Source organism: Odocoileus virginianus, chromosome 10 (genome assembly GCF_023699985.2).
Source record: "Odocoileus virginianus isolate 20LAN1187 ecotype Illinois chromosome 10, Ovbor_1.2, whole genome shotgun sequence".
NCBI classification, from domain to species: Eukaryota; Metazoa; Chordata; class Mammalia; order Artiodactyla; family Cervidae; genus Odocoileus; species Odocoileus virginianus.
In genome coordinates this window covers 28,555,549-28,577,775 of record NC_069683.1, presented here as the reverse complement: position 1 = coordinate 28,577,775, position 22,227 = coordinate 28,555,549, and the positions used below count along the sequence as shown (strand labels likewise).

Here is a 22,227-nt window from a genome sequence, read left to right as displayed (position 1 = left end):
TTTGAGAAACTTTGTTAAATATTCTTGCTGTTGCAAAAAGTCAGTCACGGTGATGGGATTCCTTACTCAGGCACTTCAATCAGCCTGGCTATAGGGAAGGGCTACATGACAGTAGCAGTAAGTATCCCATGTGCAACCTGGGAAAGATTCTTATACAGGAAGGGTAGTAACCACCATCCCAGTTTTCCTCAGATTAAGGGGTTTTCTGCTATATGGGACTTTCTGTCCTGGGCAAACTGATATGATTGGTTAGCCTTTATACAGGTGATGAAGTTGAATCATCACTGTAAAAGTGACAGCTGTTAAAGTGTGGTTCTTAAAGTAGCTGTATCAGATCACCCAGGAACTTGTTAGAAATTATGGGAACTGCCTCCCCTTTTCAGACTTAAATCAGAAGTGCTATGGATGGGGCCCACAATCAGTATTTTAACGATTTCAAGGTGATTCTAATTCCTGCTAAAATATGAGAGACCAAAAGAGATGGTGAAGGGCAATTTAGTCATAGATGGAACTCAGTGCTCATGGATGAGGCTGAAGTGGTTGACAGGGTCCAAATAGTGAAGGGACTTAAATGCCAGGTAAGGAGCTTGAGCTTCACTTGGTTGGCATTGGGGAGACACAGAACACTTTTTAAAGCAAGGGTACAACATGGTCACTTCTTTTTTTTCCCTAAACATAAAAATGGAGTTATGTATATTCTGTGGTTTATTTTCACGTAGTGTCTCTGAGTTCTTTACATCTCAATACAGTTGGACTTTCCTCATTCTTTTTAATAAAAAGTGTAGATTTCCCTGGCAGCCCAGTGGTTAAGACTGCACTTCCGCTGCAAGGGGGCATGGATTTGTTCCCTGGTTGGGGAAATAAGATCCTGCATATTGCGAGAGCGCAACAACAACAACAACAACAACAAAAGACTGCTAGTAAGACTCAAAGAGATCTAGTGATTAGCCAAGGGTCATAGAGGGTAGGAACTTGAACACAGTTGAACTTTAAATCCTATATTTTCCTTCTAGTTGCTTTTGCCTAAACCAAATTGAAAATAAAATACTTTAGTTCATTGAATATCTACTGGATATCTACTCTGTTCTAGTTACTGTATTTAGATACTTAATCCTCATAACATTCTTAAAAAGGAAATGGTATTATTCCTGTGTAAAGGATAAAGAAACTGAAGCTCAAGAAATGAAGTACCAGAGCCTTGATTTGGACCTTTCTCAATGTGTCTGCAAGGCCTGTGCTCCTTCCACTACACCGTGTGGTCACGAGACCTCAGGGACTAGAGCAGTTTCATTCACGGAATGATTTGTGATAGGGTCAGATAGACTCAAGAGGACACATTCCAGAGCTCAGAAACATTGAAAGCTAGGAGGTCTGGGGGAACGTTTAAGAAGTCAGGTTAACAAAACAGGAGGAGGAAGATTTTGACTGAGTTCACACAGCAAGTGTGTCTCCTGAGTCCCCATTCCAGGACTCGTTCATGTTTATTACCATCACATTCACCAACCCCTTTTCACAGGTCTCCAGAGTTGACATCCTGTTTGTGATGGATGCAGTGACTCTTGACAGCTGTCCTGAAATCCAGACCCAAACAGAAGGAGCAAAGGCTAGCTTTCAGGTACCCCAAACCTTATTTACTGTGAATGGAATCATCCCCAGTTTGCAGCAGAGTTTTTTTCTTTTGAGTCGAGGAGTGCTTTCTGGGTGGGGAAGTATTGACAACCCTCATCTGGAACACTGCAGGCCCAGGGAAGCTCTGTGCTTAGATTTTGTTTTCTGGTATTCAGATGCCCCCTTGTGACTTCTCTTGAAAAGTACTGCTGTTTCTCAGGCCTGAAAAACCGGCAGTGGCAGTGGCTATTGAGCGTATAGTGTATGCCTGGCATAGTCCTCACAATAGCCTTGTAAAGTTTTATTTTTCTTGAACAGATCTCTTTGTGGATATATTTTAAATTTACTTTCCATTTTGAAATAATTTCAAACTAGCAGATAAGCTGTAAGAATAGTTCAAAGGATTCCAGTATATCCCCACACAGATCTCCCAGTTAACTTTTTATTATGTTTGCTTTATCACCCTCTCACTCCCTCTCTCTTTGTGTATATATATATATATATTTTTTTTTTTTAACACAGGTTATATATGCTATATATATTTTTTTCTGAATCACTTGTAATACACAAATATTATGTCCTCTCAGTTTTCAGTACTTAAATATGCATTTGCTGAAATCAGGGACACTCCTGTATAACCACAGTACATCTATCAAAACAAGGAAACCCCCATTGATCCTATACTACCATCCAGTTTGCTGACCCCATTCAAATTTTGCTGGTTTTCCCAACAGTGTCCTTTATAATCACTCTTTCCTTTGTGGTCCAGGGTCTAATCCAGGATCACTTGTTGCATTTATTTGGCTTCTGTCTGGAGTACTTCCTCAGTTTTTCCTTTTATAACCCTGATATTTTTGGAACATAGGCCACTTAGGGTTTGTCTGATGTTTCCTCATGATTAGATTCAGGTTGTATATTTGGGCAGGAATATTCCCAAAGTAATTCTCCATCCTAAGAGCATGGTGTTGGGAGCCAGGCAGTGCTGATTTGTCTCTCTGCTGGTTGGTATTAGCTTTCTTTTTTCCCTTTGGAGATATAATTCACAAACCAAAAAATGCACCCTTTTAAATTACACAATTTGGTGGTTTTTAGTATATTTACTTACAAGGTAGTGAGGCCATCACCACCAGTTCCAGAACATTCCTCACCCCAGAAAGAAACCCCATATACTACAATAGTCACTCCCTGTGCTCTAGTCCTGGCAACCACTGATCAGCAGACTCTGTCTCTGGATGTGCCTATTCTGAATGTTTTATATAAATGGAATATACGTGACCCTTTGTGTCTGGCTTCTTTCACTTAGCATAAAATTTTCAAGGTTCATCAATGTGGTATTAATAGCATGCATCAGTACTTCATTCTTTTAATCCACTTGTGATGGTTAATTTTATGTGTTAACTTGACTGAGCCGTGTTGCCCAGATATTTGGTCAAACATTCTGGATGTTCCTGTGTTTTTTGGGAGCTATTAACATTTAAATCAGTGAACTTTGAGTAAAGCAGATTACCTTCCATAATATAAGGCCTCATCCAATCAGTTGAAGGCCCTAATAGATGAAGACTGACTTCCACCAACAAGAAGGAATTCTCCCAGTGGATTGCCTGTGGATTTGAAATGCAACTCTTCCCTGGGTCTCCTACTGCACTGCAGACCTGTCTTGCATTTTGGACTCCTCAAGCCTCTGTAATTGCATGAGCCAATTCCTTAAAATAAATCTCTCTATATGCACACAAACATATCTTATTGGCTCTTTCTCTGGAGAACCCTAATACACCATTGTATGGATATACTACAGTGTTTTAATCCATTCATCAGATGATAGACATTTGGGTTGTTTACATTTTTGTTTGTTTGTTTACATTTTTTAGCTATTTTGAATAGTTCTGCTGTGAACATATGTTTTTAGTTCTATTGGGTATGTACTTAACAGTGGAACTGCTTGGTCATATGGTAAACTCTAGGTTTAATGTTTTGAGAAACTGCCAACTATTTTCCAAAGTGGCTGCACCATTTTACATGCCCACCAGCATAAGGGTTCTAATTTTTCCATGTCCTTGCCAGCTCTTGTTTTTGTCCATGCTTTTTATTTTAGTCAGATAATGTTAAGTCAATTAAAATGGTATTTATGCGATTTCTCCACAGCAAAGTTAATAAGTATTTGAGAGAGAACTACTTTGAGACTATGTGAATATCCTAGTCCTCAACAATCTTTTATCAACTAGTTTTGGCATTCTTTAATGATTTCTGTCTGAATCAGTTATTCCTATAATAACTGCCACGTGGTGATTTTCTAATTCCATTATTCTCTTTACATTTATAATCAGCATTCTACTCTAAGGAAGAACTTTCCCTTCTCCCTGAATTATTTATTCATTCACGCATTCATTTGTCTTAGATATATTATTATAGATAACTCATAGATTCATCTTTTATTCTATAGATTATAATCCATTGTTACTGTGATTTATTTTGATATTTAAATTGTCCCATTTGGGCCAGTGGGGGCTCCTCCAAGCTGTATCTTATGTCCTTTTAACATTTTTCCATCCTTCTTTGAGCTGTTGCACATTCTCTGCCCTGTAAGATAGTCAAGCCTCAACTTATGATTTCTCACTTCAGGCCTGGAATCAGTCATTTGTCTAAATAGCCCTGGTTTCTTTTAGTGGAGAATTGTATTCAGAAATCAAGATCTGGGCAATAATATGCTCTTTACTCCTGGGGTATTATTGCTTCTAGGCCCTGTCAGAAGATACTACATCTGTACATCTCTCTTTCTACATCCATCATTCTACATTATATTAAAAATCATGAGTTCACACTGATGTCACCAATTCCAATCCAGCTCCACCTTCTACATATATACCTCCTTTCTCCAACAATGAGAAGCTTGGCTCTCGTAATTCTCAATGTATTCACTTATTTGCTCAATACCACTGTGAGTAACCAATCTTCCACCCGCCCAGGTCATCTTCCCTTTCACCACGGCCCTTGCACACCTGGTGTTCTACTAGAGTCTCCTTCTTCGTTTGCATTCAGCCAGTCCCAGATAAAGCAAAGCCTTCCCCCAACCCTCTGAGTTTAATAACTTTTTTTTCCTGGTAATAAAAGTAAAACAGGGAATTCCCTGGCAGTCCAGTGTTTAGGATTTAGTGCTTTCACTGCGGGAGCCCAGGTTTGATCCCTGGTTGTGGAACTAAGATCCCACAAGCTGCATGACCAGAAAAAAAAAAGGTAAAACAAATGGCCAGTACCCAAGAAAAAATGTTCAATATTAGTAGTTAAATAAAAATGCAAATTAAATCCATGAGAAAGCTCAGAAATGAAAAAAATACAGAGTAATTCCACATTTTCATTTTATAAGCAGACAACTATGTATATTTGTATGTTCATTTTACAAGCAGACAACTATAGCTAAGAAATGATTGTTTTAAGGTCATAAAACTAGTTGCTAACAGGATTTGGCTCTGGCTCTGCTGCATCAGTGGTAAGGGAGCATCTTCCATGTGACACATGCTTTTGTATAGTTTTATTTAATATTTTCACACCAACTCAGTTGTGGCGTTAATACTCCCATTTATTCAGGTAAAATTAAACTTGGGGCCACTAAGTAGACCTCCTCAAGTCACACAGATGGCTGTGAGCTCAGCAACATCAAGATATGATCACTCTGACCACTCAACTCACCTAAACACCTGCACTTTACTTCTTAGCTTTCTAGTTGATTTCTCTGTCCTTTGACCCAATTCCAAAAGTGTGTTTTGTCACTTCCAAATATACCTAAAATAGACCTTTTGCTTCAAACAACATGAAAGTTCTATAGTACTTTAAGGCAGGCCCTCCTCTGTAGTAGTGTGTCTTCAGAGGACCCAGGAGAGTTCTTTCAGTTATTAGTATCTGAAATGTCGTCAGGGAACCATCAAGATTTTCCATCCACAATTAGAGGTGAGTTTTAAAATGTAGCACCTCACTGGGAAGACCCAGAGGGATCGGGTGGAGAGGGAGGTGGGAGGGGGGACCGGGATGGGGAACACATGTAAATCCATGGCTAATTCATTTCAATGTATGACAAAAACTACTGTAATGATGTAAAGTAATTAGCCTCCAACTAATAAAAATAAATGGAAAAAAAAATAAATAAAATGTAGCACCTCTCTTTCCCTGTATGACTGATATTAGTTCCTTTCTTAAGAACACACTTCCCTTTGAGAGGAATAGGAGGCTAAGTACCTAGAGAAATTACTCCTGAGGAAGAAGGAGGAGAAGAGGAAGGGCTGTGGTGAGGTGCTGACCCAGGGTCAGACCCATGGAGCAGTAGCAGTAGTCCAGATACAAACCATGCATCTATGTAATATCTGTGTTTAACACAGCAGTCTTGTGGGAAACAACAACTTGTGGGAAAACAACAGACTGTTGAATGAATGGTTCTGGAACAATGGGATATCAAAAAGAAAAAACCTACATGGAACCATATACAGAAAAATAAGTTCTAAGTGGATTAAAGATTTAAAAGTCAAATGGACTTTTGGAAGAATATACAGGTGAAGATCTTTATGACCTTGTATAGGGAATATTTCTTAAACTAGACCCAAAAGAAACAGATTGATAAATTTGACCCCATTAAAAAAAAATGGTAAAAAGACAAGCTCCAAGGTGGAAGGGGTTTGTATTTTATATTATCAGCAAAGAAACATAAAACACAGTCACAAATCACTGCCAGAAAGAAAATAGATATGTAAATAGGCATTTCACAACGAAGTAAAAAATTGGCAATAAAAATGAAAAGACCTCCACCAAGAAATACAAGTTAAAATCCACAGTGAGATGCTATTTCACACCTATATCAGCAAACATTTAAAACTTTGACACCAAGAATTGTGAGAATGTGGAGCAAAAAGGAACACACACATACTACTACATTGCTATTGTAAATTAGAATCTCCACATCAGAAAACTGACATTATCTTGCAGAGCTGACACACATGCCCAAATATTCAGGATCAGCAGTGAATGCTAAACAGCCACTATGAAGATGTCACACACATGCACCAACACACCATTTGCATAGATTATACCATTTCTAGAAAGTTTTAAAATATGAAAAGGTAAATATGTTTGGGATACATGTAGTGGTATGTGGAGATGGCTTGTGCCAACCTGAGAGGAATTGGTAAGTGCTATAATTCAGGGCTTTTTTTTTTTTTTTTTCCTTTCTGGTAAGCCTATTAAACATTTACCAGTACACCAACAGATACATGGCATAGTATTGAATTGGCCAAAAAGTTCATTCTAGTTTTTCTCTTCAATGATTTGGAAAAACCTGAACAGACTTTTTGCCCAACTCAATAATAAAATAATAGACTAAGAGAATGATAAGTAGGGAGGGGAACACAGGGGCCACTGTCCTTCAATTACAAATGCTCTAATGCTACTCCTGTGCATGTAGACTATTTCATAAGAAAAAAATACCTGGGTTGAAGCCAGGGTTCATGGTGGGTGTGGTGGGGAGGGTCTGAGCAGCGGTGGCAGCACAGGTGAGTGTGAGAGAGGGAATGGTTAGCTGGGCAATTGCTGGTGCCACAGGTGGGTGTGAGAGGTAAGAGCAGGTACGAGGGGGCAGATCACAGAGTGCCCGTGTGCCAGGATGAACAGCTTGGATTAACTGGGCAGTCAGTGGAGTGAGGTCTTGGCAGGGTAGAAATAAGGTGGCAGGACAACAAGGAAGTCGTGGTGGCCTTGCTGAGAAGAAAGCCAAAGCAAGGCCCTGGCTGGGAGGAGGACAAGCAGAGCAGGAGCTTGAGGGATGTCGAGGAGGTAAAATGGTCTGAGCTCGGTGGCTGGGTGTGGGTGACTGAGAGGAAAATGGCACCGCTGCCCTCAAGGAGGTGCAGTGGAACTCCCCGCTCTTTAACGGTGGGTTATGAAATGACTTCCTTCCAAAGAGTACAAGCCAGAAATGGATAAACCTGAGAAACACTGCCTCAGCAGGTGATCAAGGAAGGTCACCGTCTTCAGCGATAAGTCGTGATGGTGCACACCTTTGACCTGATGTGATGAGGATAGCACTTTACATGTGTGGTCTTCCTTCCAAAAGCACCCCAACCCCAGTCTAAATCATAAGAAAATCATCAAACAAATCCCAATTGAGAGACATTCTGCAAAATACCTGACCAATACTCTCAAACTGTCAAAGTCATCAAAAACATGGAAATTTTGAGAAATAGCTATAAACAAGAGGAGCCTAAGGAAACATGACAGGTAATTGTAATGTTATGTCCTGGATCAGATCCTGGAACAGGAGATAAAAAAAAAACACTAGGGTTTTTTTCACTAGGGTGAAAACTAGGAAATCTGAATAAAGTATGGAGGTATGTTATAGATTATGTATGTGCTCAGTTGCTCAGTTATGTCTGACTTTTTGCGACCCCATGGACTGTAACCTACAAGGCTTCTCTGCCCATGTAAATTTTCCAGGCAAGAATACTGGAGTGGGATGCCATTTCCTACTCCAAAGGATCTTCCTAACCCAGGAATCGAACCTGCCTCTCTTGTGTCTTCTACGTTTGTGGATGCATTCTTTACCACTGGTGCCACCTGGGAAGCCCCCATAGATTATGGATGGATATGGGTTATTATTTCTGGCAAATGTACCGTACTTGTGTAATGTGTTTATGATAAGGGAAACCTGGTGTGGGGCATATGAGAATGCTATCTTCACACCTTTTCTGAAAATCTGAAAACATTCTAAAATATTTATTTTTTAAAATAGCCAAATCTGTTTGTTCTGAAAACTTTTAATTAAAACCAATTTCTACTCTCCCTAGAAACTCTGGTTTCTTATCAGGCTCACAGAATCAGTCCTAGTTCTCTCAATCCCCCTTCTACAGGCACAGGTGAGAAGGGGGTTTGCTTAGGAAGGAAGGACTACAACTCCCAGAGTGCCCCTGTGCGGTTGTCAGGAGCAACCGAGGAATGCAGACTAACAGACCTGCCGCTGGAGTCGGGACTATCCACCGACTGACAGCAAGCCAGCCATGGGCCAGGATTATTACTCTGTGCTCCAGATCACTCGCAATTCAGAAGATGCTCAGATCAAGAATGCGTAAGTTGGGGCAGGAGCAAAGCTTTTGGGTTGTGCTGGGACAGGCCCCACCCTCATCTCTTCCAAACTGAACTTTCCTGCACAGTTTAGGGCAGGCAAGGTAAACCATGTTCCTTCTCTTACTTCTTGCACACCCACATCCTGGCTTTGGGTTGTGTCAGGGTTCCCAGTTCATCATCCCTTATCCTCTATGCCGTGTGTGCTCTCCTGGGTACCATGGTCTTCCTAGCAATAAAATGAGAACAAAGGAGACTTTACCCTTAATATTGTAGAGACCCACATGATTGCGAACAGGAGAGTGACCTGGCCAGATACATGTATTATAAATTTTATTCCTCTGTCACATGGGCTTTTGGTATTGAATAAATGCCATCTCTGAATAGTTCCATCAAGTCTTGGGGACTTTGTGGTATTTCTGAGAAATCTGGGGCAGGAATCAGAACATTTTTCTGAAAAAATGTTTTTTGGTGATTATTATGTGAGTTCAGGGTGGTCTCAGCAGCTGGAGATACAATTGTGAATCAGACGTGCAGCTTAATTTTGTTGATGAATACAGATGTTGAATAAGTCACAGTAAGCTTGATGAATGTTACAAAAAGGGACATACAGGGCATGTGGAAGCTATATTGGAAGGAGAGAGACCCCTTCAGTGGCTGTCACAATAATCAAGGCAAAAAGGTGAGGCTTGAAGCAGGGCAGTGAGCTGAAGAGAGAAGAGAGAATAGACTTAGTTATTAATTGGATCATTGTAGGGTAAAGAAAAAGGGAGAAATCTAGGACAATTTAATGGACTAGTGACAATAGCTACACTCCATTGAATTGTGCAGATGCCATTCGGAAAACCTACTATCATTTCGTTTAATCCTCACAACAGCCTGAGTGGTAGGTACCATTATCATCCCAGGACCATGTGCCTAGTAACTGGCAGAGCCAGTATTCAGACACCTTGCCTACTATTGTTGCCTACCATGGATCACATCCAGTAGGGGATCTCAGTGAGCTAACTGGAGAGAGTCTACAGTGTGGTTGAGAAACAAAATACAAACTCATGAATCAATTAGAGAACAATTCAGGACAGTCTGTGATGTCACCCACTGTTCATAACATTTGGTTGGTCAGTGAGACCTGTCTAGGGAAATGTCACAAGGAGAAAGGGCAGTTGGAAAGCAGAAAGATAAGCCCAACTGGAAAATTCTGAAACAGATGGGAATACCAGACCACCTGACCTGCCTCTTGAGAAACCTATATGCAGGTCAGGAAGCAACAGTTAGAACTGGACATAGAACAACAGACTCGTTCCAAATAGGAAAAGGCTGTATGTTGTCACCCTGCTTGTTTAACTTATATGCTGAGTACATCATGAGAAACACTGGACTGGAGGAAGCACAAGCTGGAATCAAGATTGCTGGGAGAAATTATCAATAACCTCAGATATGCAGATGACACCACCCTTATGGCAGAAAGTGAAGAGGAACTAAAGAGTCTCATGATGAAAGTGAAAGAGGAGAGTGAAAAGTTGGCTTAAAGTTCAACATTCAGAAAACTAAGATCATGGCATCCAGTCCCATCACTTCATGGGAAATAGGTGGGGAAACAGAGGAAACAGTGGCTGACTCTATTTTGGGGGGCTCCAAAATCACTGCAGATGGTGATTGCAGCCATGAAATTAAAAGATGCTTACTCCTTGGAAGGAAAGTTATGAGCAACCTAGATAGCATATTAAAAAGCAGAGACATTACTTGGCCAACAAAGGTCTGTATAGTCAAGGCTATGGTTTTTCCCGTGGTCATGTATGGATGTGAGACTTTCACTGTGAAGAAAGCTGAGCACCAAAGAATTGATGCTTTTGAACTGTGGTGTTGGAGAAGGCTCTTGAGAGTCCCTTGGACTGCAAGGAGATCCAACCAGTCTATCCTAAAGGAGACCAGTCCTGGGTGTTCATTGGAAGGACTGATGCTGAAGCTGAAACTCCAATACTTTGGCCACCTCATGCGAAGAGTTGACTCATTGGAAAAGACCCTGATGCTGGGAGGGATTGGGGGCAGGAGGACAAGGGGAGACAGAGGATGAGATGGCTGGATGGCATCACCGACTCAATGGACATGAGTCTGAGTAAACTCCGGGAGTTGGTGGAGTTGGTGATGGACAGGGAGGCCTGGCATGCTGTGATCCATGGGGTTGCAAACAGTCGGACACGACTGAGCGACTGAACTGAACTGAACTGAAGCGTTGGAAGCATTGTTTCCATTGTTTCCAACCTAGGCAGCATATTAAAAAGCAGAGACGTTACTTTGCCAACAAAGGTCTGTCTAGTCAAAGCTATGGTTTTTCCAGTAGTCATGTATGGATGTGAGAGCTGGACTATAAAGAAAGGTGAGCACTGAAGAATTGATGCTTTTGAACTGTGGTGTTGGAGAAGACTCTTGAGAGTCCCTTGGACTGCAAGGAGAGCCAACCAGCCCATCCTAAAGGAAATCAGTCCTGAATATTCATTGGAAGGACTGATGCTGAGGCTGAAACTCCAATACTTTGGCCACCTGATATGAAGAACTGACTCATTGGAAAAGACCCTGATGCTGGGAAAGATTGAGGGCGGGAGAAGGTGACGACAGAGGATGAGATGGTTTGATGACATCACCGACTCAATGGACATGAGTTTGAGTAAACTCCGGGAGTTGGTGATGGACAGGGAAACCTGGCTGCTGCAGTCCATGGGGTCGCAAAGAGTCGGACATGACTGAGCGACTGAATTGAACTGACTGAAGCATTAGAAAGAGCCAGGTCTGAACCTAGGTTCTCTTACCTGCTAGCTGTAGGACCTCAGCAAATTACTTAACCTTTCTGAACCTCAGTCTTCCCATCTCTCAAAAAAAAAAAAAAGTTGTTGTGGTACTGAAATAGAATTATATGAGATAATGAGATGAAAATGCAGAGCAGTCATTTGCATCTGAAACCGTGTCTTATAAAGAGTGATTTAAAAAGCATTTATGTTCTAAACAACTGTTTTTAACCCTTCTTCCCTGAAATAACTCTTAAAGAATGAATCACATGTTTGAGACACTCCCTCATGGGAGTACCTAGATTTTGACACACACATACCCCCAAAAGACTAAACATATAATGAAGAAAAGTACCAAAGTGATTCATAATCACCCAGCTATTAACTTCTTATTCATTTTAGGCTGCCACTTCTAGGTTGTGACTTCACCCCTTTCTCTCCCACTCAGGAAAGCAGGTGCCACAAGAATCATCTAAAAATCCCTCAAGTAAAAAATAAAATCCCTCAAGGTAATATGAAAAACTGAACTCTTCTCAAACCTCATTACTTTTACTCAGTGTTAGAGTTTTATTGCAATTCTGATACTTAACTACAACCTTTGTAAGTGGGAAGGGCTGGTTTAGGACTTTCTGGGAGGTTGTGACAATTGCCTTCAAGTCTTTCAAGGTAGAGCAGATTCTATCTGTAAGGCCCCAGGGCAGAACTATGACCCTTGTGGATGGAGACAGAGTTGCCCAAGAGCAGACCCAGCTCAGGAAGAGAAAAGTGTTACTTAAGAGTCAGAGTGGTCCCACAGCAAAATGGTGAGTTCACGTCATTCATTTACTCATTGCACTTGGTGAGAGGCGCTGAGGACACAGAACTGGACACAGCAGCTGGAGGGACTCACTCACAGGCTGGTGGGAGAGACAAACCCATCAAACAGCTGAGACTGTATGCTAAGGACCAGCATCAGAGGCACTGGCGCTGCTGGAAAGGAAATCTAATCTAGAATGGAGGCTGCAGTCAAGGAAGGCATCCTTGAAGAGCGGACCCCTGAGTTGAATGTGGGAAGATGAATAAATAATTGTCAGGAGGAGATGAAGGGGGCTGGAGAGGGTTGATCATTCCAGGTAAAAGTAGGAGAGTGTTAAAGGCATGAGCAGTGCAGTATGCAGAGTATGGAGCCCGGAGAGAAGAACTGGAGAGGTTGTGGCAGCAGGGAAGGAGAGTGAGTGAGAAGGGCAGGGCGAGAAGGAGTCGAATCTTAGAGACGTTTGGGTTTTATACTGAATTCAAAGGGCGGGGATTTCCTTGGTGGCCTAGTGATTAGGAGTCAGCGCTTTCACTGCCATGAAGTGAAGTGAAGTTGCTCAGTCGTGTCCGACTCTTTGCGACCCCATGGACTGTAGCCTACCAGGCTGCTCTGTCCATGGGATTCTCCAGGCAAGAATACTGGAGTGGGTTGCCATTTCCTTCTCCAGGAGATCTTCCCAACCCAGGGATCGAACCTGGGTCTCCCACATTCAGGCAGATGCTTTACCCTCTGAGCCACCAGGGAAGCCCTGGGTTTAATCCCTGGTCTGTGCAGTATGGCCAAAAAAATTTTTTAAGTTTTTATGGGACTTCCCTAGTGGTCCAGTGGCTAAGACTCCACACTCCTAATGCAGAGTACCCAGGTTTGATCCCTGGTCAGGGAACTAGATCCTACAGGCTGCAACTGAGAGTTTGAAAGCATCATTTAAAAGATCTCAAATGCCAAAATGAAGATTAAAGATTTCTCATGCCAGTACAGCCAGATAAATATTAATTTTTTTGTTTGTTTGTTTTAAAAAGAGAGAAACTCTGGAGCTGCATGAGATTTGAATCCTGACTCCTTGAAGAAAAAAAAAAAAAGACAAAGGAGGAACCAGTGAAGGGTTTAGGCAGGAGAGTGACTTGGTCAAGGAGCATTTTAAAAGGGCAAGTTTAAAAAAAAGAGAGAAATCAAACTGGTGGCAGCACACAGAATAAACTGGAGTGGGGGGAAACTGGAAATAGGAAGACATGGTTCTGCAATAGTTGTGGAAATGAAGAGGCAAGAAGAAAACATTATCTAGAACGAAAAGCCAGTGTGAGTTTTCATTGGAACAGGGGTGTAAGGGACAAAGGAAAACTTGGAGCCAAAGATATTCAGCTTTTCCACTTCAGGTTCTGTACAAATGGCAGGCAGCCACCAGCAGGGCCAGCTCTGAGCCTTGGACTGTGCCTCAAGGTATTAAATCCTTCTTCTCTAGGTACCGGAAACTTGCCCTTAAGAACCACCCGCTGAGGTCCATTGAGCCAGGTGCAGTGGAGACATTCAGACAAATAGCAGAGGCCTACGATGTGCTGAGCGACCGTGAGTGACTGGGGCTGAGCGTGAGGGCGGCTCCTCCATCTTCTTTAATGTCATTCCTCACTCAGAAGAGTGTCAGGCTTTCTGAGGGCGCCCAATGGAGAGCAAGCATTCCTCTTCCTGGCCCAGAATCTAAGCAAAGTAGACACAAGCTAAGTGGAGGACATGGTGTGGAGAGCCCCCAGATTAGGCTGACCTGCTTCCCGAGTCTCAGCCATGCAGGACCCGGGGCAGGGGCTCCCCAACACCCCCCAGGCCTCACCTGTCCCCTTCAGGGATGCAAAATTACATGCTTGCTGCTCAGGGAAGAAGGCTAAGGCTGAGGCAGACACACCCAGTTATTCCCAGATTACCAAGAAGCCAAATCTCTCTCTCCCTGAGGACAGCATAAGTACCAAGGGACAGAGAGAGGTCTGTGATTAGGAAATCTCTCTCTGCTGTGGCAACCTGAAGCCTGGGGAAAGAGATCCTTGCCTCTGTGGGGTGCACGTGGGTTTCCTAAATACTGTTCTGGAGGCTGTGTGGATACTGTGCAGAAGAGTGGCCAGAAGATCACTAAAGTTTCCCCAGCCCTAAGTTTTCAGGACTTTGGACTCTTAGATTTCCAAGCTCTAGAATTTGACAGCTCTTGAATTCTTATATCCTATAATCTCAAGGCACTAGGATTGTATTTACCCACATAAGACATTAGCTGTAATGACTGAGTTAAACCAAACCCCAGGATAGTAGCCCGACCCTCAGTCTCTTGGTTTCTTCTCCAATCCCCAACCCTCCCCAGGAAGTTTCAGTTTTTCTCATCTCTCTTCTGGGCTATGGGGCCATACGTAGGTCCAAGGGTGAAATTAAATCCCTAACTTCTAGTGGCTCCCTCCAAAGACTTCCAGACAGAAAGCACTTTAGAAATAAGGCTGTTTTCACCCTGCTTCTTCCTCTCTGCCCCGTATCCTCTGGCTTCCCAGTCCTCCAGCTCTCTTAGTACCCATGCTGGCCCCTTCTCAAGGTGACGCGTATCCACAGCTGTGAAAAGAGGCATCTACGACAAGTTTGGAGAGGAGGGTCTGAAGGGCGGAATTCCTCTGGAGTTTGGATCACAGACCCCATGGACAACTGGTTACGTCTTCCATGGCAACCCAGAAAAGGTTTTCCATGAGTTCTTTGGAGGAGATAACCCCTTTAATGGTAAGAGGCCCTGCCTGCCCCTCTGCCTTACTAGGGAAGGATGTTGCTGTAGAAGATGCTTTTCTGTGAGTAGTTAAATTGTTCACTTTAAGAAATATACATACAGTGTGTGTGCTCATCCATGCTCAGTCGCTAAGCCGTGTCCGACTGGGACCCTGTGGACTGTAGTCCACCAGGCTTCTATGTCCACGGGACTTCCCAGGCAACAATACTGGAGTGGGTTGTCATTTCCTTCTCCAGGGGATCTTCCTAACCCAGGGATCAAACCCACATCTCCTGTTGTCTCCTGCATTGGCAGGTGGATTCTTTATCACTGAGCCACCTGCAAAGCCCCATATGTATAGTACATGGTATTTTTTTAAAACCCTATTTATTGAAAAAGAAATAAATTTCAGCCCTCCATTCCATCTCCAGAAGTAGCCACTCATTGTTACAATTTATGTATCCTTCTAGAAATATTCGGTGCATTTATGAGCTTCTATTTATTTTCACATAGCCTTTCATCTTGTTAAGGAAATGGGACCACACTGTTTACACTGATTTTTTTTCACTTATATATTAGAGATTATCTTATTATACACTATACTACATACAGATCGACCTCATTTATTTTAATAGCTGCATAAGTTTCCATTGTACAGCATAGAGCTGGGCGGGGGTAGAAGAAGTTGAGGAAAGAGTTTGGGGACATCTTGGTGACCTCTCTAACTGGGTAGTGATTAACCCTGCCTCTCCCCTGTCTCAGCTGCTGACTTTATAGGAACTTGAGTCTGAGATCTGCAGTGGTCTGGAGCTGGGGAACAGTGAGGAGAAATGAAGTCTGGGGGAGGGGAGGGAGGACTGCATGCTGTGACCCGTCTTCCACAAAAGCTAACAAGTCATTTCTGGCACTACCAACCACTGCTACCAGAGGACACTCCTCTCTCTCCTGAGGCAGGCAGAGTTGAGGAGCACTTGCCCGAAGTTGGGGGAAGGGAGGGGTGGGATGGGAGGTAGGGAAGTGTGGGTGAAGGGAGTCTAAAGTGGAGGATGAAGCAATGGAGAGCCTCAAGAGATAGTTATCTTTGGATCTGCAATTGAGGATTTACTGAGTCCAAGCTTGTACAGCTCACTTCAGGACAGGCCAGTAAATTGACAGATGGGTTGTTGGGGCAAGGAATAGCAACTTTATTTGCAAAGTCAGCAGACCAAGAAGTTGGTGGGACCCATTGTCCCGAAGAACCATCTTGCCTGAGTTAGAATTCAGCCTTCCTTTATACTTAAAGGGGAGGAGTAAAGTCAAATGTGACTATGCCAAAGGCTTTGACGGTGTGGATCAAACAAACTGGAAAATACCAGACCACCTGACCTGCCTCTTGAGAAACCTGTATGCAGGTCAGGAAGCAACAGTTAGAACTGGACATGGAACAACAGACTGGTTCCAAATAGGAAAAGGAGGACGTCAAGGCTGTATATTGTCACCCCTTATTTAACTTGTATGCAGAGTACATCATGAGAAGTGCTGGGCTGGAAGAAGCACAAGCTGGAATCAAGATTGCCAGGAGAAATATCAATAAATTCAGATATGCAGATGACACCACCCTTATGGCAGAAAGTGAAGAAGAACTAAAGAGCCTCTTGATGAAAGTGAAAGAGGAGAGTGAAAAAGTTGGCTTAAAGCTCAACATTCAGAAAACAAAGGTCATGGCATCCAGTCCCATTACTTCATGGAGATAGATGGGGAAACAGTGGAAACAGTGGCAGACTTTATTTAGGGGGGCTCCAAAATCACTGCAGATGGTGACTGCAGCCATGAAATTAAAAGACGCTTACTCCTTGGAAGGAAAGTTATGACCAACTTAGCATATTAAAAAGCAGAGACATTACTTTGTCAACAAAGGTCCGTCTAGTCAAGGCTGTGGTTTTTCCAGTAGTTATGTATGGCTGTGAGAGACGGACTATAAAGAAAGCTGAGCACAGAAGGATTGATGCTTTTGAACTGTGGTGTTGGAGAAGACTCTTGAGAGTCCGTTGGACTGCAAGGAAATCCAACCAGTGCATCCTAAAGGAGATCAGTTCAGGGTGTTCATTGGAAGGACTGATGTTGAAGCTGAAACTCCAATACTTTGGCCACCTGATGCAGAGGGCTGACTCATTAGAAAAGACCCTGATGCTGGGAAAGATTGAGGGCAGGAGGAGAAGGGGACAACAGAGGATGAGATGGTTGGATGGCATCACTGACTCAATGGACATGGGTTTGGGTGGACTCCGGGAGTTGGTGATGGGACAGGGAGGCCTGGCATGCTGCAGTTCATGGGGTTGTAAAGAGTCAGACACGACTGAGCGACTGAACTGAACTGAAAGTCAAACATCTCCTAGTTTCGGTCAGCCTTAGGACAGGATGTGTTCATTTCTTCCTCCCTGCAGTCATTCATAGGTGAGCCTGGTCAGCATGTCCCTGTGAGCCTGGTCAGCATGTCCCTGTGAGCGAAACAAAGGCATTTTAGCTTAATATTCATCACCTGGGAGGCAGGGTTCCCAGTATTTTAGTTGCTAAGTTGTGTCCGACTCTTTGCAGCCCCATGGACTGTAGCCCACCAGGCTCCTCTGTCTGTGGGATTTCCCAGGCAAGAATACTGGCGTGGGTAGCCATTTCCTTTTCCCAGAGATGGGCCTTTATGTATAATTTAAGCTTATAGGCAATATTGCTTTAGTGCTTACCTTGTACTAGAATACAAAGGTGCTTCCCTATTACAAGGGCAGCACATTGGCCTGGCCAAACAGGCCTCGAGTCTGTGAGGTGGGAATGGGAGGCTAGGTATTACACTTGGGGACTGAAGAGGTGAGGGATAGTCTGTGAATCTGAGTTTCTGGACACAATTTCTCTTACGCCTCACCTGTCCCCACCTCCTGCAGAGTTTTTTGATGCAGAAGGAAATGAGGTAGACATGAAATTTGGGGGACTCCGGGGCCGAGGGGTCAAGAAACAGGACCCTCCAATCGAACGAGACCTCTACCTGTCCCTGGAGGACCTATATTTTGGCTGCACCAAGAAAATTAAGATCTCCCGAAGGGTGAGTACTTGGGAGCCATCTTCTATCCCCTCCAACCCTACTGGTCACCCCCTCCCTGATCCTCAGTGGAGACCTCAGCTGTGGTCTCACAGAAGCATGGAATCTTAGATTTGGAGTCCCAGGATGGTCGAATTCTAAAACCTGAGGTTTGGAAGGGACAGTTGAGAGCTTCAGCCGGATTCTTTCCTCCTGTAGGAATCCTCTGTGTGCTTTCCTAACTGGGACCAACTCTTTCCCTTCTCAGCTCAGCCCCATCCCTGGGGGAAGTGGGAAGGCTCTGGATGGTAGGAGTCTCCTGTGAATTCTGCCCTCTGGGTGTTTCCTGACGGTCCCCTCCAGGTTTCATCTGGGTGTTCGCCTCAGGAGTAAGAAGGAGCCGTGCGGGCATGGAGGCTGGGCCAGGGCACATGTCCCACGGGGACTGGTTGAAGAAGACCCTCAGTGCCTCAGGTCCCAGACCCCACCCTAGCCATGGCCCTTGGTCCAGCCCTGTGCTAGGCACCCAAGCAAGACCCCTCACACCTCTGCCCAGCAGAGGAGATGCCAGCTGCAGCCATGCTTTCCATGGAGGGAGGGCACCCATCTGGGCATGTGACTGGGAAATAGATGGATGACGGAGGGATGCTTTGGGAGAGGCCAAGATATGTTGCCCTCTATTGTTTTTCTCCCTTTGAGATTAAAAGATATGCCAGAGGCTGTAGGTCAGAGCCTCTGGGGTGGGAGAGCGAGTGCATGTTCACCGTGTGTCTGTTAGTCGCTAAGACCATGTAATTTCTAGGGCTGGAGTTCTGACCTTGATCAACTCATGGGGACTGCTTGGCACCTCAGGCCCCAACCCCATGACATGTCCTGCCATCCTGGAATCATAAGTTCTTGATTCCAGTGGAATAGGATGGGAGTGGGGATGGCTCAGACAGGTCCTCCCCATTGCTGGAGGACTGAGCTGTGCACAGATCCCATGGAGCATCTTTCACATGTGTAAAAAGCCAGCTGGGAAATCCTGAGCCTACCTCCTTCCCCATCATCTCGCTACAGGTGCTGAACGAGGATGGGTACTCCTCTACTATCAAAGACAAGATCCTCACTATCGACGTAAAGCCTGGATGGAGGCAGGGCACACGTATCACCTTCGAGAAGGAGGGGGACCAGGTGAGGGTTGGGAAAGCTGTCTAAGGTCATTTACCTGGGTTTGTGTGATGGGAAGACTGAGGAGGAAGGAGGCCCCTGGGAGCCCGGGTCTGGAAGGGAGACCAGTCTGCAGGGGAGATGAGCTGACCACTAATGCCCCTTCTGAGGGGCAGAGCCTCCCACAGTGCCTCGGTGAGTGGGTTACCCAGGACGTCTCCTCATTTTGTAGAGTGAGAAACAGGCCCAGAGAGAGAAGGGACTTGCCCAGGGCAAGAGCACCAGAGCAGAAAGGAGATCCCAGTCCTAACATCAGTGCTCTGATTTTCTTTTCAAAAAATTATTTACTTATTTGGCTGTGCTGGGTCTTAGTTGCAGCATGTGGGATCTAGTTCCCTGACCAAGAATCAAAGCCAGGACCCTGCATTGGGAATGTGGAATCTTGGACACTGGACCATAGGGAAGTACCCTTCCTGATTTTCTTGTGTGTTTCTCTGAGTAAAGCCCAATTGTAGGAGCTACTCAGAAGCCATTTGTCTATAATAATTTTAAATTAAATACTTATTTAAATAAAAATATAAAATTATTGTCCAAAGCATGCTGATTCCTCAAGTTCTGAAAAGAAAAGGAATGATGGTATCTTTGGAGCCAGAGAAATGAATTCCTCTTTCCATATCTCTTGCCTCTTTCTCACTTATGAAACACCTACTTCCAAAAACCCATTTCAAGACCTACCTCTAGGACTTCCCTAGTGGTCTAATGGCTAGTACTCCACATTCCCAGTGCAGGGGGCCCAGGTTCCATCCCTGGTCAGGGAACTAGATTCAACATGTCACAAAACCAAGACCCAGCATAGCCAAATAAATAAAATTAAATTAAAAAAAAAATCCACCCAGTTCTAAAGCTCCCCTCTCCAGGCAGCCTTCCCTGACCTCTCTCTGAGCTCCCACCTCTGGGTTCCCTTTATCTCAGTCTTGAGGATTCACTGTGTCACTGTTTCACCCAGACTGGAAGCCCTGGTGGGTAGGGGCGAGTCTGATTCCTCTATTCCGAGTGCCCACAGGAGTTCCAACAGAGTTCTGGGACTTAATGAAGCTTGGCAGGACAGTCTTGCAGGCAGTACTCTGACCCCAACCCAGTATTCTGCCCTCCAGCTGGGTTGCATCTACTTGGGCTGCAGAGTAATGGCACGGGGAGGGTGATGGGCGGGGAGTGGGTGTGTGTAGCCGTTGGGGTAGGTTTCTTTCTAAGGCCAAAATAGAAAGGCCCTTCCAGAAAAAACTGGTCTAATCTCCTTGTTGTTCAGATGAAGATTTGGAGACAATAGAGACAGGAACTTGGCCAAGGTCACATAGCCAAGTAGTCCTTGTCACCCCTTGGCCTCCCCTGCCCAGGGTCCCAACATCATCCCAGCCGACATCATCTTCATTGTAAAAGAGAAGCTACACCCTCGCTTCCGCAGGGAGAATGACAACCTCTTTTTTGTGAACTCCATCCCCTTGGGCAAGGTGAGTGGGCAAAGTGGAGGAGCCAAGGGTGGGCAGATCACCTGGGCTCCACCAACCCCTTTACCTCCCTCTATCATAACACACACCAATGTCACTCTTTTCTCCCAGACTGTGAACTCCTGAGGGCAGGTAATTGCTCAGCTCACTCACCTGTTAGTCCTTGAACATCCTTTTGTCTCCTTGAGGTCCAGCTTAGAGCCTGGCATCAGATAGCCTCATAAAGTACCTTCTAAACAGAATGGACGTAGGGACCTTCCCTACTCCCACTTTTGGCCTTCATGTCCCCTAGGCTCTGACCTGCTGCACCGTGGAGGTGAAGACCCTAGATGACCGTCTACTCAACATCCCCATCAATGACATCATCCAGTGAGTCCGTTCGCTTGGGCCCCAATAGATGGGAGAAGGGCTTCCTGGTCCTTAGTGGCACCCAGCACAAGGGAGTGAGAGGGATTGAAATCCAGCCCCCACTTTGGCCAAGCTGTGGGCTGCATTCATTTGACAAATGGAGTGCCTCATTGTGGAGGCTAGGGGCCCCCAGTGTTAGGAAATCCCTGTTGTCTTCATCCTCTAGAATTTCCAGAGTTCTGAATTGCATCCCCCAAGCCCTTTCCCCAGCAAGGTCCTCTGTGTGGGAAGCTTGGCAACAGAGCACTCCCCATTCCAACCCAGGGTCTGCTCACTTTCCTTCCCTCCTTGTCCTGTTTTCCATCTAAATGAGATTCCCGGAATCCTCCATCAGAGACTCAGTGTAAATGGATTTCCAGGGAGCAAGCTGTCTGGAACAAGCCAGTCTCCTCTCCCCTGCCACTGGTTCTAGAAGCTGGTGACTGCTGCATGCCTGAGGTTATGTGAGCAGGGGCAGATGTCTGGCTCTGGTGCCCTCTGAGTTCCCTTCTTTCATCCTCCCCTGTCTCAGCCCCAAGTACTTCAAGAAGGTGCCAGGGGAGGGGATGCCACTGCCGGAAGACCCCACCAAGAAGGGGGACCTCTTCATTTACTTCGACATCCAGTTCCCCACCCGCCTCACACCCCAGAAGAAGCAGATGCTGCGCCAGGCGTTGCTGATGTAACTCGGGTGGGCTGGGGCCTGAGCAGGGGTAGGGGAAGGTGAGCGGGGCCTGACCCCACCTCTACCCAGCCCCAGGGTGTGCAGGGGAGCCCACCCACTGCACAGACAGGACATGAGGACTGGATGGCATGGGATTTTTGAACTGACACAATAAAGTTTTTATTTCCTATCCTCCAGCTACACCCAGGAGAGTTATGTGTTAGATGGAGAAGAGCTTCATACAGCCCTTCTCGTGGAGCAGAGGCAAGGGCAGGGCCCAAAAAATTGAGGAGCTGGGACCCCATCCTGGCTATGTGAGCCTGGCCAGGTCTCTGAGGGTTCAGAGCCTCTGTACTCCCACCTTGATAGTGGGGTGCAGTGCTGCATCATCTCTGAGGGTTCCCAGATCTATTTCTCATGACACATGCTCTCTGGAAGGGCAGTCTCTAGTGTGTTACAGTCACAGTGTACT

At 44.7% G+C, this 22,227-nt stretch overlaps 1 protein-coding gene across 1 annotated transcript; it reads left to right on the top strand.

Annotated features, from left to right (window-relative positions):
- The first annotated feature begins 8,557 nt into the window (after positions 1-8,557).
- Positions 8,558-21,943, top strand: DNAJB13 (DnaJ heat shock protein family (Hsp40) member B13). Its single transcript, XM_020902785.2, has 8 exons — positions 8,558-8,707; positions 13,742-13,845; positions 14,860-15,021; positions 17,917-18,074; positions 19,110-19,223; positions 20,594-20,707; positions 20,997-21,073; positions 21,624-21,943. Exons 1-8 carry the CDS (start codon positions 8,640-8,642, stop codon positions 21,775-21,777), a joined length of 951 nt encoding a protein of 316 aa, XP_020758444.1. The 5' UTR covers positions 8,558-8,639; the 3' UTR covers positions 21,778-21,943.
- Positions 21,944-22,227: the final 284 nt, after the last annotated feature.

What these genes read in the sequence shown, in the direction of transcription:
- DNAJB13 (XM_020902785.2), top strand. Translation starts at nt 8,640, where the DNA reads ATGGGCCAGGATTATTACTCTGTGCTCCAGATCACTCGCAATTCAGAA. An exon ending in CTACGATGTGCTGAGCGACC is followed by an intron (nt 13,846 to 14,859) that starts GTGAGTGACTGG and finishes GCGTATCCACAG; the next exon opens with CTGTGAAAAGAGGCATCTAC. An exon ending in TCGAGAAGGAGGGGGACCAG is followed by an intron (nt 19,224 to 20,593) that starts GTGAGGGTTGGG and finishes TCCCCTGCCCAG; the next exon opens with GGTCCCAACATCATCCCAGC.